The following is a 14337-nucleotide window of genomic DNA, read 5'->3' as shown; positions in this document are numbered from 1 at the left end:
TAGTCTACAGTGTAGACTCTACACCTTAAAAAACCGACAAAGAGCATTTTTATAAGATAATGAGATGCGAGAACATATTCTGTATGACATGGTGCAATTTGTGAAGATAAACAAGAAAGCCTAAGATTGCAACTTAAAAGATAGAAATTATCAATGTATAATATATGACCGTTTCACACATTAGAATGGTATAAAATTATGATTTCTTACATAAATACATTCTCCGATATCTAAAGATTCATATAATAGTTACATTATGTAATACGACGTGATCCTGTTTACACATTCTGTAACGAAATGGCTCCGAATGCAAAGGGTTCACATAGCGTCATTTTTAAGATTATCGAATTTATAATAAAATAATTAATAGAAATTCGATATTTATTCATTTATGAAAAATTTGCACGGTGTTCTTAATAACTTTATGAAGGTGATAAATAGAAATGTTAGAGTGTTTATTTTATAGATGGGTTATAGAATATAAAAATTTATAAAAATGTCGAGAAACATTATAAAATTAAAAAATTTATAAACATTTATATCCTTAACAATCGCAATTTCCTTCTTATATCTAACCTTAAAACTACCCTTATCCTACCTTATTCCATCCTTATCCTATCCTTATCTTACACTTACATTCTATAAGCAAAAACAAAAAAAAAACAACAAAAAACGCAAGAAACCGAGCCGCCCGATATCCCGGAATGCTTTCTGCGAATAGTCTAGTACCTACGAGGATGAAGCTAAAACAGGTCCTCTGTGCTATTTGTTATTGTTATTTGGAGCACTTTGGAACTCCTCAAAGAAATCTATAAGTGTTAAAAAAGGCTACTTTGATTTGTGAATCCTACCTACATCTGTTCACAACGTAACAGTAATAGTCGCTACGTAAAACATTAGCAGATATGTTGAATTTATAATAAATTAAAATAAATCATTGGTACCAGCCATTGATTGGAGCGTAGGTAGTATCGATCAACCATACTTAAAACGGTTCTCCGAGAGCAACCGCGGATCTAGCAACGTACGTTTATGGAACAATAAACAATCTGTAACTGTTAAATAATGTAAATAAACACTATGCTTCGGCGCTCCAAAAAACAAGGAATCCAAAGGAATTCCGAAGAAACAGCTGGGCGTGGAAAACGCTGCCGATTGCTCGATAATACGCGAGCGCTCCGTTGTCGTAAAGAAACCCGGAACCCGCGGTGAGACGCGGGCAAGGATATCCAGTAAGTGACAAACAAATAAAAAAAAAAAAAAAAAAAAAGAAGAAGGAACGCGCGCAAATTCGATTCCTTAGATCGCGAAGCTCGAAACACGCTAACTTAGCAGCAAACTCCGGCTCAATCAGACCCTTGTTAACTCCGGCTGCTGTTACTGCGGATATTGAAGTATTGATTTCGTTCCTCTCCCTGGAAAGTTTATACCGGCATTACGGATTTCATGCCTCCTCCTCTTTCTCTTTCTATTCGCCCTCCGCTCGCCGTGCCCCCCTCCACTTTCGCATTTTCCCTTCCTTGCGAGAGCGCTGCGGACCCCGACCCTCTGCAGTAGATATTTGCATTTCAATCGATTGATTAAAAATCTATAATTATGCCGCACCCCGTCGGTAAGAATGGAGAAGAAAACTTTTTCGATGCGCCTACCGCACCTTTGGTCGCGATCAGCTTTTTTCGAGGTCTCCCTTTTCGAGATCGGAGCATCTGTCCATGATCAGTCCAACTCATTTGGTCGTTGAACCACCGATGGTACTCGCGTCATAGATGCTCCGAATCTATCTATTCGGTTGTTTAATTAAAAAGTCGATACACTGTTTCGTAGTTGATAAGAATAAAGAAGTTTTAATTATACATGGTATCCCGTATAGAGTGTTACAGGAACATTTCTTAAAAAGTAATGGAGATGTCGGTTTCATTTTTTTGTATAGTTAAATGAACAAAATATACATGAACAAAATGTTTTGTGTTTCGAATAACTGTTACATAGTTGAATAACATTTACTTGAACCATCTTTCTATTAATCATACAGTTGCAGAGTTATGGTGACAAATGTACAGTGGGTGTAAAATGTATTCGTACACCAATCAATTTCTCAAAAAGTTTTGTGTGAAATTTTAGTTTATTAAATTCTTTTTTTTATAATCAATGATTTTCTACATATTCTCGGAAATCTAGAATAGAATAATAGTCCAAACAACAATTATTAGTTTATATAGTTTGGGAAATTAACAAGGAAATACGAAAAATCGGTAGAAATATTTGGTGAAATTATTTGGTGAAATGTCGATATATTTACATGTGACCTGAGAGTTACTCAGACCCATAGAGAGTTAATAGATTGATGCATAATTATCCGGCGGTTTTTTAAAGAAAATATTTGTCCAAAAGTTGAACATGAAATATACTCAGAACACGTTAGATAGTTCTGAAGCTTATTCGCCGTTTACTTGAAAAACTGTTTCCCCATTTGCTTAGCAAACGGTCGAGCAAAGAAATGCTGGTGCTTCGAGTCTATCCACGCTTTGACATTGACCACAAAACTTCGTCCAAAATTGTATGTCTTCCTTTCGTCCTCTTCTACAGTAGTCATAAAAGCTTGCTCGTTCAAATATGACAACCAATTCTCTTCTTAGCTTATTCTCCAGTATTTATCGCCTTTGAAACAAGCAAACCACTCTTGACATTGACTTTCACTAGAGTTCCTCTGCCAAAGAGATTGTGTTGGTAGTTCAGCCGTCCGTTTACCTTATTCGCTAAAGACACTTCCGTCGGTAAACTTCTCCTACCGTAAATATTGAGTTACTCTAGATACTCCAATAAAACAACTTACTCAGCATATCGCGCTTTCTAATTCAACGTTCGAGTCCAAGCTTCCAAAAACCATTAACTCGGTTAATAACCAAGGACGCGATCATCTTCGCATCCACCAAGTATCTAATATACATATAAAATTCCTTAGAAATTCGTTCGGAGCGCTCAGATCAGGCAGTTTTGTTTCTTGCTATTGCTGGATGTAAACATCTTGTCGAGTAGTCATTTTGTAACCGAGAGATGCATTTAAGAACGTTTCGATATATATTTGTATTACCAATTTACAATCAGTTGTCCAGATTACGAAATGACTGGACTACTTGGTCGTGATTAGTATTATGCACACTATGCAAAAGGCGCGTGGCAATTTCCATCATTTGGAACTTTTATAAAGAAAACTGAAGCATTTCATCCTTTCTCAAAGTGGTAGAGCATGATACGATGCAAATGAATATGATTATCGACACACACGTAGGTAAACTACCACCTGGAAAAATTCTTTCTCAAAGAAAAAAGTAACATTAATATCGAATTATACGAAAAAAACGCCGGATAATTATATGTATCAACTCAGGAGCCTAGTTTGCGTCGCTCGCGCGTTTCTAGGCGGGGCAGCGAAATCGTCAAAGGCGAAAAGCGGAACGATGCGGCGCGGAAAAGTTCGGGAGCCACGGCTGACGGGCGCGGTAATATACGGAAACGCGACAAATACTAAAAATTGCAGTTTGGTAAAAAGCTCTAAGTGGAAAGTTTGCGAGCTGCAAGCTTCTTCGTCGACGCCGCTGAGTGCCTGTCCCAGCGACGACCGACGCCGACGCCGCGAAGAAACACCGCCCCTTCCTCTGTCGTTATTTCGCCAGGGACTGGCAGGAACCGGGATAAATATAAACAACTCAACTTCCGAGACCGTCTGCGACGTGCTACTCTATGACATAATTTAATATACACCCGCGAACTTCCACGCTTAGCCACCGACGCCAGAGATTTGTATTTAGGTTAGTATACGAGGAAACTTCGTTGCGGGCGACTTCAAGGAACTCAGCCGCCTTTCCGCCATCTTATTCCCATTGTCTAGGTCTAGAGCGCGAAATGGGTGACGTTGCTCGACCTCGCGATCTTCTTTGTTGATAGTTTTATGCCATTTTATTTTCCCACCTTCTTTTCGTTGCTTATTTCTCTTCGTTTCTGTTTATATTTTATTTATCGCGTGCAATTAATTTTTGTCAACATTACGTGTAATTAGTATTGTCGTCGTGATTAGTATAATGCACATTATGCAAGAGACGCGTGGCAATTTCCGTCATTTGGTATTTTTATAAAGAAAACTAAAGCATTTCGTCATAAAATCATTTTTACGATGATGTCCGTTAGTGCAAATGAAATATATGTATAGCTCAAGAGTGAAAAGATAAATAATTATAGAACTTAATGTACATGTTTAAAGATATGAAAGGTAAACTGACTTTCTAATATTAATTGTTAAGAAATTTATCAAATTAAAGGTGTAAAATAACAATGTAACAAAAAGTAGTTTTATGTAGGTAACCATCTATTGGGATAGAAATTACTCTACAAATAATAAGGAATATTTTAACAATATTCATTTAATCTTTTGTCTCCAAAAAAGCCTTAGCATGAATGCTTTACTTTCTCAAATGCATGCGTTTTTTAAACGACTTTAAAAAAGGTGAAGGTTATCCAAATCTACAAGGAATATCTTTTGATGTAACTTACATTTGCTTTCGAATACATTGTTGTTGTATTCATAAAATTCATTTTCTAGAATTTATATCGACAAACACGTAATATGCAGTATTTATAACTTGTATGTATTTATTTACGTACTTATGAATTAATTATTAACGAATGTCAGTCCCTCGTAAAGTATTATCCTTAAAATTCCTTGCGAGATTTATTCAAAAATTTATTTTCGCTAGCAATATCATCCACTGGCATCGCGAACATTCGCCAAAGCTTGGAACAAAGACCAAATTTTTATTCGGTAGGCACAGGTGCACTTTTATTGCTGTCTAAAGTATTATGCCGTTCAAACTGTTGTGAAGTTTCGAAGCCAACTTTCGTGAACTGTCGAGCCAACGTGTAATCTTCGCCATCCCGTTTCCTATGCTTTTCTATCGGGAAAGTAAGGATTCGCGGATTAAAGGCGAAAACTTCCTGATCCTCTCGGTAAAGTGGTCACCGCTTATAGACAGTATTGTAGAAATGTCGTTTACGGGTCTTCGACATTAATCGAATAACGTGCTACAATTATTACCTATTTGTTTACTTTATTCTTCGGAAAATTGTATATGTGTTTACGGAGAATGATTCTTTCGTTATTGGTGCTAAAAGAAATTTCCTCAGAGTTCATAAAAGAAATTTATATACTTTATGTAGTTGAATTCTGTTTTTTAGAAATACTATTCTTTCGTGTTTACCTTGTTGTACGTTGTTAACGTTGTCATTTAAGTAAAAAACAATATATAGGCAAATAAAACACAATATTTAGATATTTATTTTGTACACACAATACACCAACATATCATACTATGTATATGCGCCTTATGATACATAACACAATATATTTTACACTTTCATTTAAATGATACAGAATCATAAGGAATTCCATGTTCTTTCTTCGATATAAACATTTTTTATAACGTGTTTCTTTTATATAACCAAATAATGTAGATTTAAATTTTAAATTTAATTATATTTATAGGTTCTAAAAAGGTGGCTCGAAACGAACAGTCAAAACAAAGAGTATTGGATTTAAGACTTGAAAGTATCCACTATTAAATACATTCATATCCTAATACAATCGTATTATTACGATTATTATCAATACTTCGATCATATTACAATAGAATATAGATTTGATTTTAATCAGTAACGCAATATATTAATTCATTTCTTAGGAGAAATGTAAATAAATAAATAAATGAGAAAGAAATAACCTGATATAACCAATTGTACATACTACAATTACTTAATACATAAACAAATACTTCTGTTAGTATGTTTATATTCTCACTTGTCGATTATGCAGTGACTAATTTTAATATTCGAACTCTTTACATTTTTTATTTTTATGAACTGTATATAATGTTTTAAAATAATATTTACATTAATTAGTGTACCTAAGTGTATTTACACATTGCAGTCGATTTAGTTTCATAATGTTTATTTATATTTAATTATGAAACTAAATGAATATTGATAAATTTAGTCACTCCTGTAGGCACTTACTTAATTACTAAATGGAAATATAGAACCTAATTAATTCTCAATTATTAAATATTGGAGAAACGTATTTTACAAGATGGTATTGTGGAATTTGTTTCAATGAACTTAAGCAGAAAAATAGCCTAGAAACAGCGGCGCGGTGTCCTCTCGCATTTTCAAGCAGAACAGCGCGCAATTTTCCAACAGGCCATAGCTTCGGGCGAGATGAACTGTCCGACTAGAATAAATTTAATCGCGATAAGATAGGCCGGATGTGTTTTTTTTATTCGTGAAAAGATATACAGGAATTTTAACGAGGCGAGCTACCGAGAAAATACTTCCGCGTAAATTTGTCGCACCCACCAGCGATCTCGCTCGCTCTCTATCTCTAACCTTTTCTTTTTACCTAGCGTCCTTTTTTCGGCCAGCTGGCAAATGGAACCTGCAAATCTCCAGGCGTTTGCAACACGTGCGAGCGACAGTGAATTGTACCTGCATCGTTCATGTATATGTATTTGCATAATAGACGAGGGTACTGCGACGTTATATGTAACTGCGACACGTGTACCGAGCGTTAAAAAAGAAAACGTCATTTGAGAAATGCGCTGCTTTTTTTTTAACAGTCTAATGATAACGAGTCATATGCATCTAGTTGGTTATTTTCGAGATTAACGCTTTGTTCCTTGCTTTCTAATTCTTCATTCCATGTGTTGGATGTCATGATTAATTTGTATTCCAGTTCCTCTTTAATGGTTATGGTGTTGATTCGTTTTAGGTTCATTGTGCATATTTATTGTTAAATTTCTGCAAGGTATATATTGTTTCTAATAATCATCATACCAAATAACTTTGTATAGATAGAAATTAGAGGATAATCACAAGAAAAAGTTTTCATTTATTTACGTTTCAACTATTAGCTGCAAGGTCATCGTTGGAATCTACAATATGCTAAATTTACATATGAAAAGGACTTAGTTAATGTAACACGATGAGAGAATTCTATGTACTAAATAAGTAAAATACGTGTATGAAAGTACATAAACGTATAGAGTATATTTTATTTGTATGATACTTTAGTAAATTCAATTTTAACATTTATAGGATCTGAAAAAAACTCTAAAGCAATAGTCGAAACGCAAATAAGTAAATGTTAGTTTTATTATAAAAGAAAAGATAAAAATAAATATATACGTAACGAATTACTGTCTGTTTGAAGGCCAAAAGAAGAAAAATTTCCATAGTCAGTTATGAAAAAAATTACCAGAAAACTGTAAATTAACTTACTATTAGTAAACAAAAATATATTTAATATGAAAAATAAAGCAACATCTATTCAAAAAAGTGATCAGAATTTTTCCACAGAGAATTCCTCGTAGACAGATGTTATTTTTCAAAGCATTTTTAGAACCTTTTTCATCGGAGATTTTTTACTAAAATGTTCGACATCCATGAATCAAAATTAATAGATTTTCGTGCTTTTGTGTAACCTCTGGCTATCGGGTTTTTTAGGTATCGTTAGTCAAAGCAAATTGCATGTCTAACGATCCATACATTTTTAATGTATAGCTTCGAGCATTTTAGTCTATGGTTTTTCACGATTCATACATATCCGCAGTAAATATCGATCTCTAGTGAGCATCAAGCTCTGGTGTTCAATTTATCGAGTCCACATGTCAAGTCCATTCCGTTTAGGACTTGGAAATACTTATTTTCGATCAATACAGCTATTAAGTTTATTTTACAAGTGTAATTAATGGTGTAAAAACAGAAATTTCTGATAATGAACAAATTTTGTTAATGTTATGAATAATCATATGTTTAATTCCAAGCCCTAATGTAGAGCAGTGAGTAGTTACTTTTTACATTTTAATACTAGTATTACATAGTTAGAAATATTTATAAGATTAATATTGCAATTATGATTTTATTTTATTTTTCCCCAATTTTTCATGAAAAATTGTTAATTACAGACATCTAACATTAAGACATTGGCAATGTATGAACTTTAAATAAGTGGAATTTAGTTTAAATATGCTTCGTCTCGTACAAATGACTTTTGATTACAACTCACACAGATTAATTTTACATTTGGTTTGTTTGAAAGAGTAAATAATATTTGTTTTTATTTTAATACTAAATTTTATATTCTTGAAGCACAGATAGAGGCAATATTCTCATCCAGATACAAATTGAAAATAATGAATAAAAGATAAGGAACTATTTATGTGGTACTCGTTGCATGCAAATTTCAATTTGAATTACAAAATGAATTATTTTAGAGCGAACAAAAAAAAGTTTACTTCCCAATCTAATAAATGTCGACATACACCGATATCCATTATTTTTACATACCATCCATCATTTGAATACAATTTTGCTCAGAATTAAAAGAAATTTGCATTTACAAAAATAGTAATTTTTACGTTCAAACAAGTTAAGGTCTCCCTGATATATAAAAAAAGAAATTAAACGTACTGAATGTAATAAGATATTAGACAAAGAATACAGTAAATTAAATGCATAACTATTTCGTATAAATCAGTTTTTCTAAAATCAATTAATAACACGTTACACGAATATAACAAAATTTCACATAAAATGGAAAATACAAATGTTTAATATAAATTACTTTTTTAAAAATATTAATTCATAACTTGTTATACCAGACAACAATTATCATAGACTCGCGTTAGTATATTTAATTAATATATGCTTTGCGTTGAAGTTGCTAATTGTTAATCTAAGGTCGTGTTGCTTTACGTATTATTTATCAATAAATACACTGTCATACTTCACCAATATATCGTATCGTGTTTCCATAATCTGTGTCCGATATCTGAAATGCGCGTACCATCACACTGATCTTTCCAGTAACAAATGACGTTGCATTTTGCGGTTTTAATTTTCACCGCCCAGATCGGAGCTAAAGATACCGTTCAAAACCAAGATCCAAACGCGATTTAAAGCCACATATCGATGCTGCGCATTTATTTCCGCATTTTCCAAGCGGAATCTGCTCTTTGGATCGTAACAAATTTAATACGCGAGAACTGTCACGAAACCTTCATCGCGTGATCGCGATAAAATTCAATGCGAATGCATAAAAAAAGGGGGGAAGAATTCTACCAGAAGAAATTAATAGCTTGCCGTTACAATAATTGAATGATTAAGGGTGAAACGGGGCGGAAGAGATCCTGATTCACATGAATAAATATTTCTACTGACATGTATTTATGTGACAATTAAAGAATAAGACTGTATAAATATTAAAAAGTTTGATTTAATACCAAAATGAAAAACTCGAAATTCAATAAATTATTATTATCATGTTACAAGTTACAAGTTACTACTTACAAGTGTTACAAGTTACTATTCTTTTCGTTTTTTATTTCTGTAGTATTTTAATAGGCAGTTTAAAAAAAAACCTAAAAACTCAATAGTTTGTAAAATGCTAAATAATATTGTTATATTGAAAAATATAATTATATATTTCCTAAAATATTAAGTTTTCAATGATCTTATCTTATTTCTTTTATACACTGAATTGCCCAAGGAATCAATTTATACAAAAAGAAAATTATATAAGTCAAGTCTTTAAAAACATGCAATCGCATTTTGGAAATATATGTATATTGGAATATTTAGAAATGTATGTATATTTTTGACTTATTTTTTCATGTAGAATCACTCCCTTCTCGCTTGTACCATCAGTCACCGAACACTTGGTATAATCTACTAAATAATTTTCGTCGTCCCAATGGTACTAAAAAGCGTTGTTCAAACAGTTAAATTGCAGTAAAATTCTCGCCAGGACATTACTAACTTTCAAATCCCAGCAACCGACGATATATCGTTTAATCCTCTTTGGATCGGTCGCCCTAAGGCGAAATTAAGAAGGAAAACGCCACCAGTAAAAGAAGGGGGGGGGGGGAAGGTATCTTTAAATTAATGATCCTACGTGCTTAACTACGGCAAAGAAAAATGACAGTGCTCCTTTCCTCTCGCGCGGAGCCTCTTCGCGCTCGTTACACTCTTTAGCCCTGTCAGCGACGACAGGACGAGCTTTCTGGGGTGTGAAGTGACGAAACGGCCGCGAAAAGACGCGAAAACGACGCAAAGAAAAAATTTCGCAAACGCTACGTTTGCTTTTTTTCTCCCTGCGTTTCAAGAACGAACAAAGTTTATTCGAACGAGTTATCTCAACGAGATAAGACGTTGAAACAAAGGCGTGCAGGAGAAGGAAGACAGGCCGAACGCATACAATTACTGGAGGGTGGGTTAGAGGGTGCGAGAATGGCGAAACGCGAAATGGTCCGGGGACGGCTGTCCTTATCGCGCGTCTCCTTTAAACCGTGTCTGTGTAATAGAATAGTGTTTCTCAACCTTTTGTGATTCAAAGAGTCAAATTGTTACAGCAACTCTGTAAACTTAAATTATACTTAAAGTATTTGCCCATCAATATGTCTATTTTGATTACTAAACCGAACGTTGCGCCGTGCATTTGTGTTATGTATTTTTCGAACAACTGTAATATTAATGTATAATTTGAGACATGTTGACAAAATTTAGTTCTACATATACATTGTCAACAACATGTAAAGCGAATAAATTTCTCCTTTGAGATTCAAAAGTTTCAAAAATAAAATAAAACAGCTTTTGTAGTTCATGCCTCTTTTGCGTTTTATTTCTGTAAGGATATTTATTTAGAGGGTCGGCGAAAACTGTCAAAATTCAAGGACAACACACAATATATCAGACAAAATCAAATCGCAATACAAAATGAATGACTAATCAATAAATTACTAACACAAATTGATAAACATAACTGACAACTATAAAACGTACAAACATACCTAGTGGTTTAAGTGAATGTTTATATTCATATAAACCATGAATATGAACTGGTTGTTAGATGGACAAAATTAGAGTAATTAAAGGACACCTCTTTCCAGACTGAAAAAGATGCGTATGTTAGGTAATTGTCTTAATGGTACTGACCTTAACATAAATACTGTTACGAGCATCGGATGTATGAAATTATCAAACGCTCAGAATTGAATAAAACAAGAATTCTGAATATTTTCGAGTGTATATAAAAAAAACAGTAATTTTTGCCTATATAATTTACAGTTTTTTTAAAAAAGCTTGTCACATACATTTTCTGTAGACTAGAATGAAACTTAAGCAAATAGATATTAACCTTTTGCGCTCGGGTGGCGCCTCTAGGGCGACATATGTAATTTAAAAGTGATTTTGTGAACGTACAATTTCAAATTCACTTACATCAAAATACGACTAATTATTAATTGAAATAATAATACATTGAGTCATGAACGTTCATAGATGTTTTTCTTCGAAGTAGAGTTTTTGGTTCCACAGAAATTTATTATAAAAATGGACTGAATTTGAATATAGAAAAATGCCTCGATCGGAAAGGGTTAATAACAGAAAAAACTACCCACCATGCGATCCGATAATTTCATGTGATGAGCTTTGCACATTGCCTTACAAACGTCGAGTTACGCCCGATTAACAATTCCAAGAAGTGATAACCACGCGTTTCTTAGCGAAGAAATCGACATGCCACTTGTCATATGCTTCTTATTTTCTTCAGAGGACATTTAGAAGTCCGTGAAGTACAGTTTGAGAAACACTGTATTAGAGGACAGAAAGAAGTTTAGTCACTCGAGGAAGCAGAAAATTGTCGGGTAGAAGTGTCCTCTCTCTCGCGAATGCCAACTTTAAATTGTGGCAGTTCCTTTTATCGCCCCTCGTAACCGTTAAAGAAGCGTCTCGGCTTCGCGCGACAGTGATCCCCCCTTTTTCTTTCGTCTCTTTTTATTTACCTCGGCCGCGACGACGACGGTCCGCGAATAAGACTCGGTCAGGGGACGACGCCAGGCGTCCCGACGCAGAATCCGTAAATCGTCGCGGATAGCACTTCGTTGTTCCGTCGTCGCTGGAAATTCGTCGTCAACCACGGCTACTGAATCACGTGAGACTGCCGTTTTATGGACCGATACAGAGGGAAATAGGGAAAACAAGAAAGGAAAAAAATCCCTCTCCAAACAATAGCAACATTTCTGTGAAAGACGCTTATCGCTATAAGAGAGAAAACCAACGAGAAAATCATACACATGTTCATGATAAAAAAGAAATTTTTATTAAAATTTTTTAAATATAATAGCAATGCCGAAAGACGCTTTCTTGAAAGACTGTCTAATTGACGTAGCAGTTATTTCTTTTTTAAAGCGAAAGGAGTGGTAGAGTAATTATCCTCTTGAAGGGATGGCGATGATAGGCATGTTCGATTAATTGAATACAGCTTTTGGGAGAATTCTACACTACTACCAACAATTAGCGGGACACTTTTTCAAACTGTCGTAACTATGGAAGTTTTCAACCGATTGAAATGAAACTGCGTGAGGAGTACTTTTGAAGTGTCCCCTAGGCGTGTGTAAAGTTGCATTGGCGAGGGTTGACGCGAAGGGGTTAATTCACCCCCCCCCCCATAAGGGGAGGGTGTAGAAAAACGCCTCTTTGAAACAGGCCAGGGATGACGGAAGGGGTTAAAAAATTCAAAAAAACCTTTGGGACGACTCTCCTTGATGCCCTCTACAAAATGCACCCCTTGAAATCCCTCTCGGACAAACCCACCCTCTCACAACCTCCCACCCCCTCTAAAATCTACAATTTTTGTACAACGGTCTCGATTTTGGACTCAATGCATTCTCTGGACTCCCCTGATCCAGAAAATACTATCACCCATACCGTGCACCCTATAAGCACCCTTTGGGGGGGTGGAACAGCTCGCAAATTTTCAACCCCCTTCGTAACGGGGCACTTCCACAGATCGGAGGGCGATGAAATTCACCATGTTCGTTCTCGATACGTTAAGGATGAATGCCGAACAGGTCCCGTTTCGAAAACTAGCCCCAGAGCTGAAGGGGGGAGGGCAGAGGTAGAGTGGTCCACCCCCAAGTGTAAGGGTTGAAACGTTGTTTCGTTGCATGGATCACATGTCCAACAGCTGTTCCACCCCCCCCCCCCCCAAAGGGCACCTATGGGGAGCACGGTATGGGTGATAGTATTTTCTGGATCAGGGGAGTCCAGAGAATGCATTAAGTCCAAAATCGAGACCGTCGTCCAAAAATTGTAGATTTTAGAGGGGGTGGAAGGTTGGGGAAGGGTGGGTTTGTCCGAGAGGGATTTCAAGGGGTGCATTTTGTAGAGGGCATCAAGGACAGTCGTCCCAAAGGTTTTTTTTGAATTTTTCAACCCCTTCCGTCATCCCTGGCCTGTTTCAAAGAGGCGTTTTTCTACACCCTCCTTTTAGGGGGGGGGGTGATTAACCCCTTCGCGTCAACCCTCGCCCATGTAACTTCACACGCGCCCAGATGACACTACAAAACTACTCCTCACGGAGTTTAATTCCAATCGGTTGAAAACTTCAAAGTTTTTGAACCGTTTAAAAATTTGTCCACGAAGTTTTGATCGTTAGTGTATATCAAAAACATTTAGGACGAAATATTACAAAATAAATGATAGCTTCCGATACAAATTAATAGTAAAAGAAGTTAATACTATTCAAGTTTGGTAAAAGAAATCTTAACATTATCTTGTTACCTCTATAGTTTTCTATCATTACTTATGTGATATTAAAAAAAACTATTAATAAAATATATTCGCAACATAAACATATCGAAACATAAATGATATAATTGACATTAATAGATTCGTACCATTTATTAGATATTTATTTCTAGTAAGGAAGTGTCCACATCTGAGCGGTGCTGTATATAATACCATTTAAAGGAAAAATTAAGCAATATAGATAAATATAAACTGTACAAAATGATATACCAATTATTATAACAAGAGACATTTATAACATAAAGAAAAAAAATGTTTGCACTGAATTGTGAAGTTTAAATCAAACTATGTTGCTCCGAAAACACGCAAGTTTCGCCTGTGCATAATTAGAGAGTAAGGGAAAATCTGTGTAATCAGATTCGTTGATGCGGAATTAAGATTCATGGTAGCAGGAGATACTCTTGGTATTTGCGGAGATTGCGTTTCTAGAACTCCTGCCAGTGGTCAAACTCGACGAATTATTAACGTAGCCGCAGTGGTACAGATACGCGATATCTCAAGCCTCGTCGAGAATAGTGGTGCGAATTAAACTTTGAACACATTTATTAACCGTAATGAGTTGTTTGTTCAATTCCCTAGATATAAATTGACAGAGAAGGTCTAGGATGCGAGGAACAAATTTCAGTGTTCATTTCTGTCTGATTT

General features: G+C 35.1%; 1 protein-coding gene across 4 annotated transcripts in view; it reads right to left on the bottom strand.

Moving 5' to 3' along the window:
• Positions 1-14337, bottom strand: part of LOC128895376 (E3 ubiquitin-protein ligase MIB1) — a 417384-nt gene that overhangs the window by 102151 nt on the left and 300896 nt on the right. The window contains exon 10 of one of the 4 annotated variants that reach the window (XM_054157909.1): positions 6481-6843. The exons of the other annotated variants lie outside the window; for them this stretch is intronic. Coding sequence (XP_054013884.1) covers positions 6786-6843 — 58 coding nt within the window. The 3' untranslated portion in view covers positions 6481-6785. Of the gene's footprint in view, positions 1-6480; positions 6844-14337 lie in introns of those variants that run through there. 4 annotated transcript variants of the gene reach the window in all.

This window comes from Hylaeus anthracinus, unplaced genomic scaffold (genome assembly GCF_026225885.1).
Source record: "Hylaeus anthracinus isolate JK02 unplaced genomic scaffold, UHH_iyHylAnth1.0_haploid 5, whole genome shotgun sequence".
In the NCBI taxonomy this organism is placed as follows: domain Eukaryota; kingdom Metazoa; phylum Arthropoda; class Insecta; order Hymenoptera; family Colletidae; genus Hylaeus; species Hylaeus anthracinus.
Note: the sequence above shows the minus strand (reverse complement) of the source record. Positions and strands in the feature narration are given on the sequence as shown.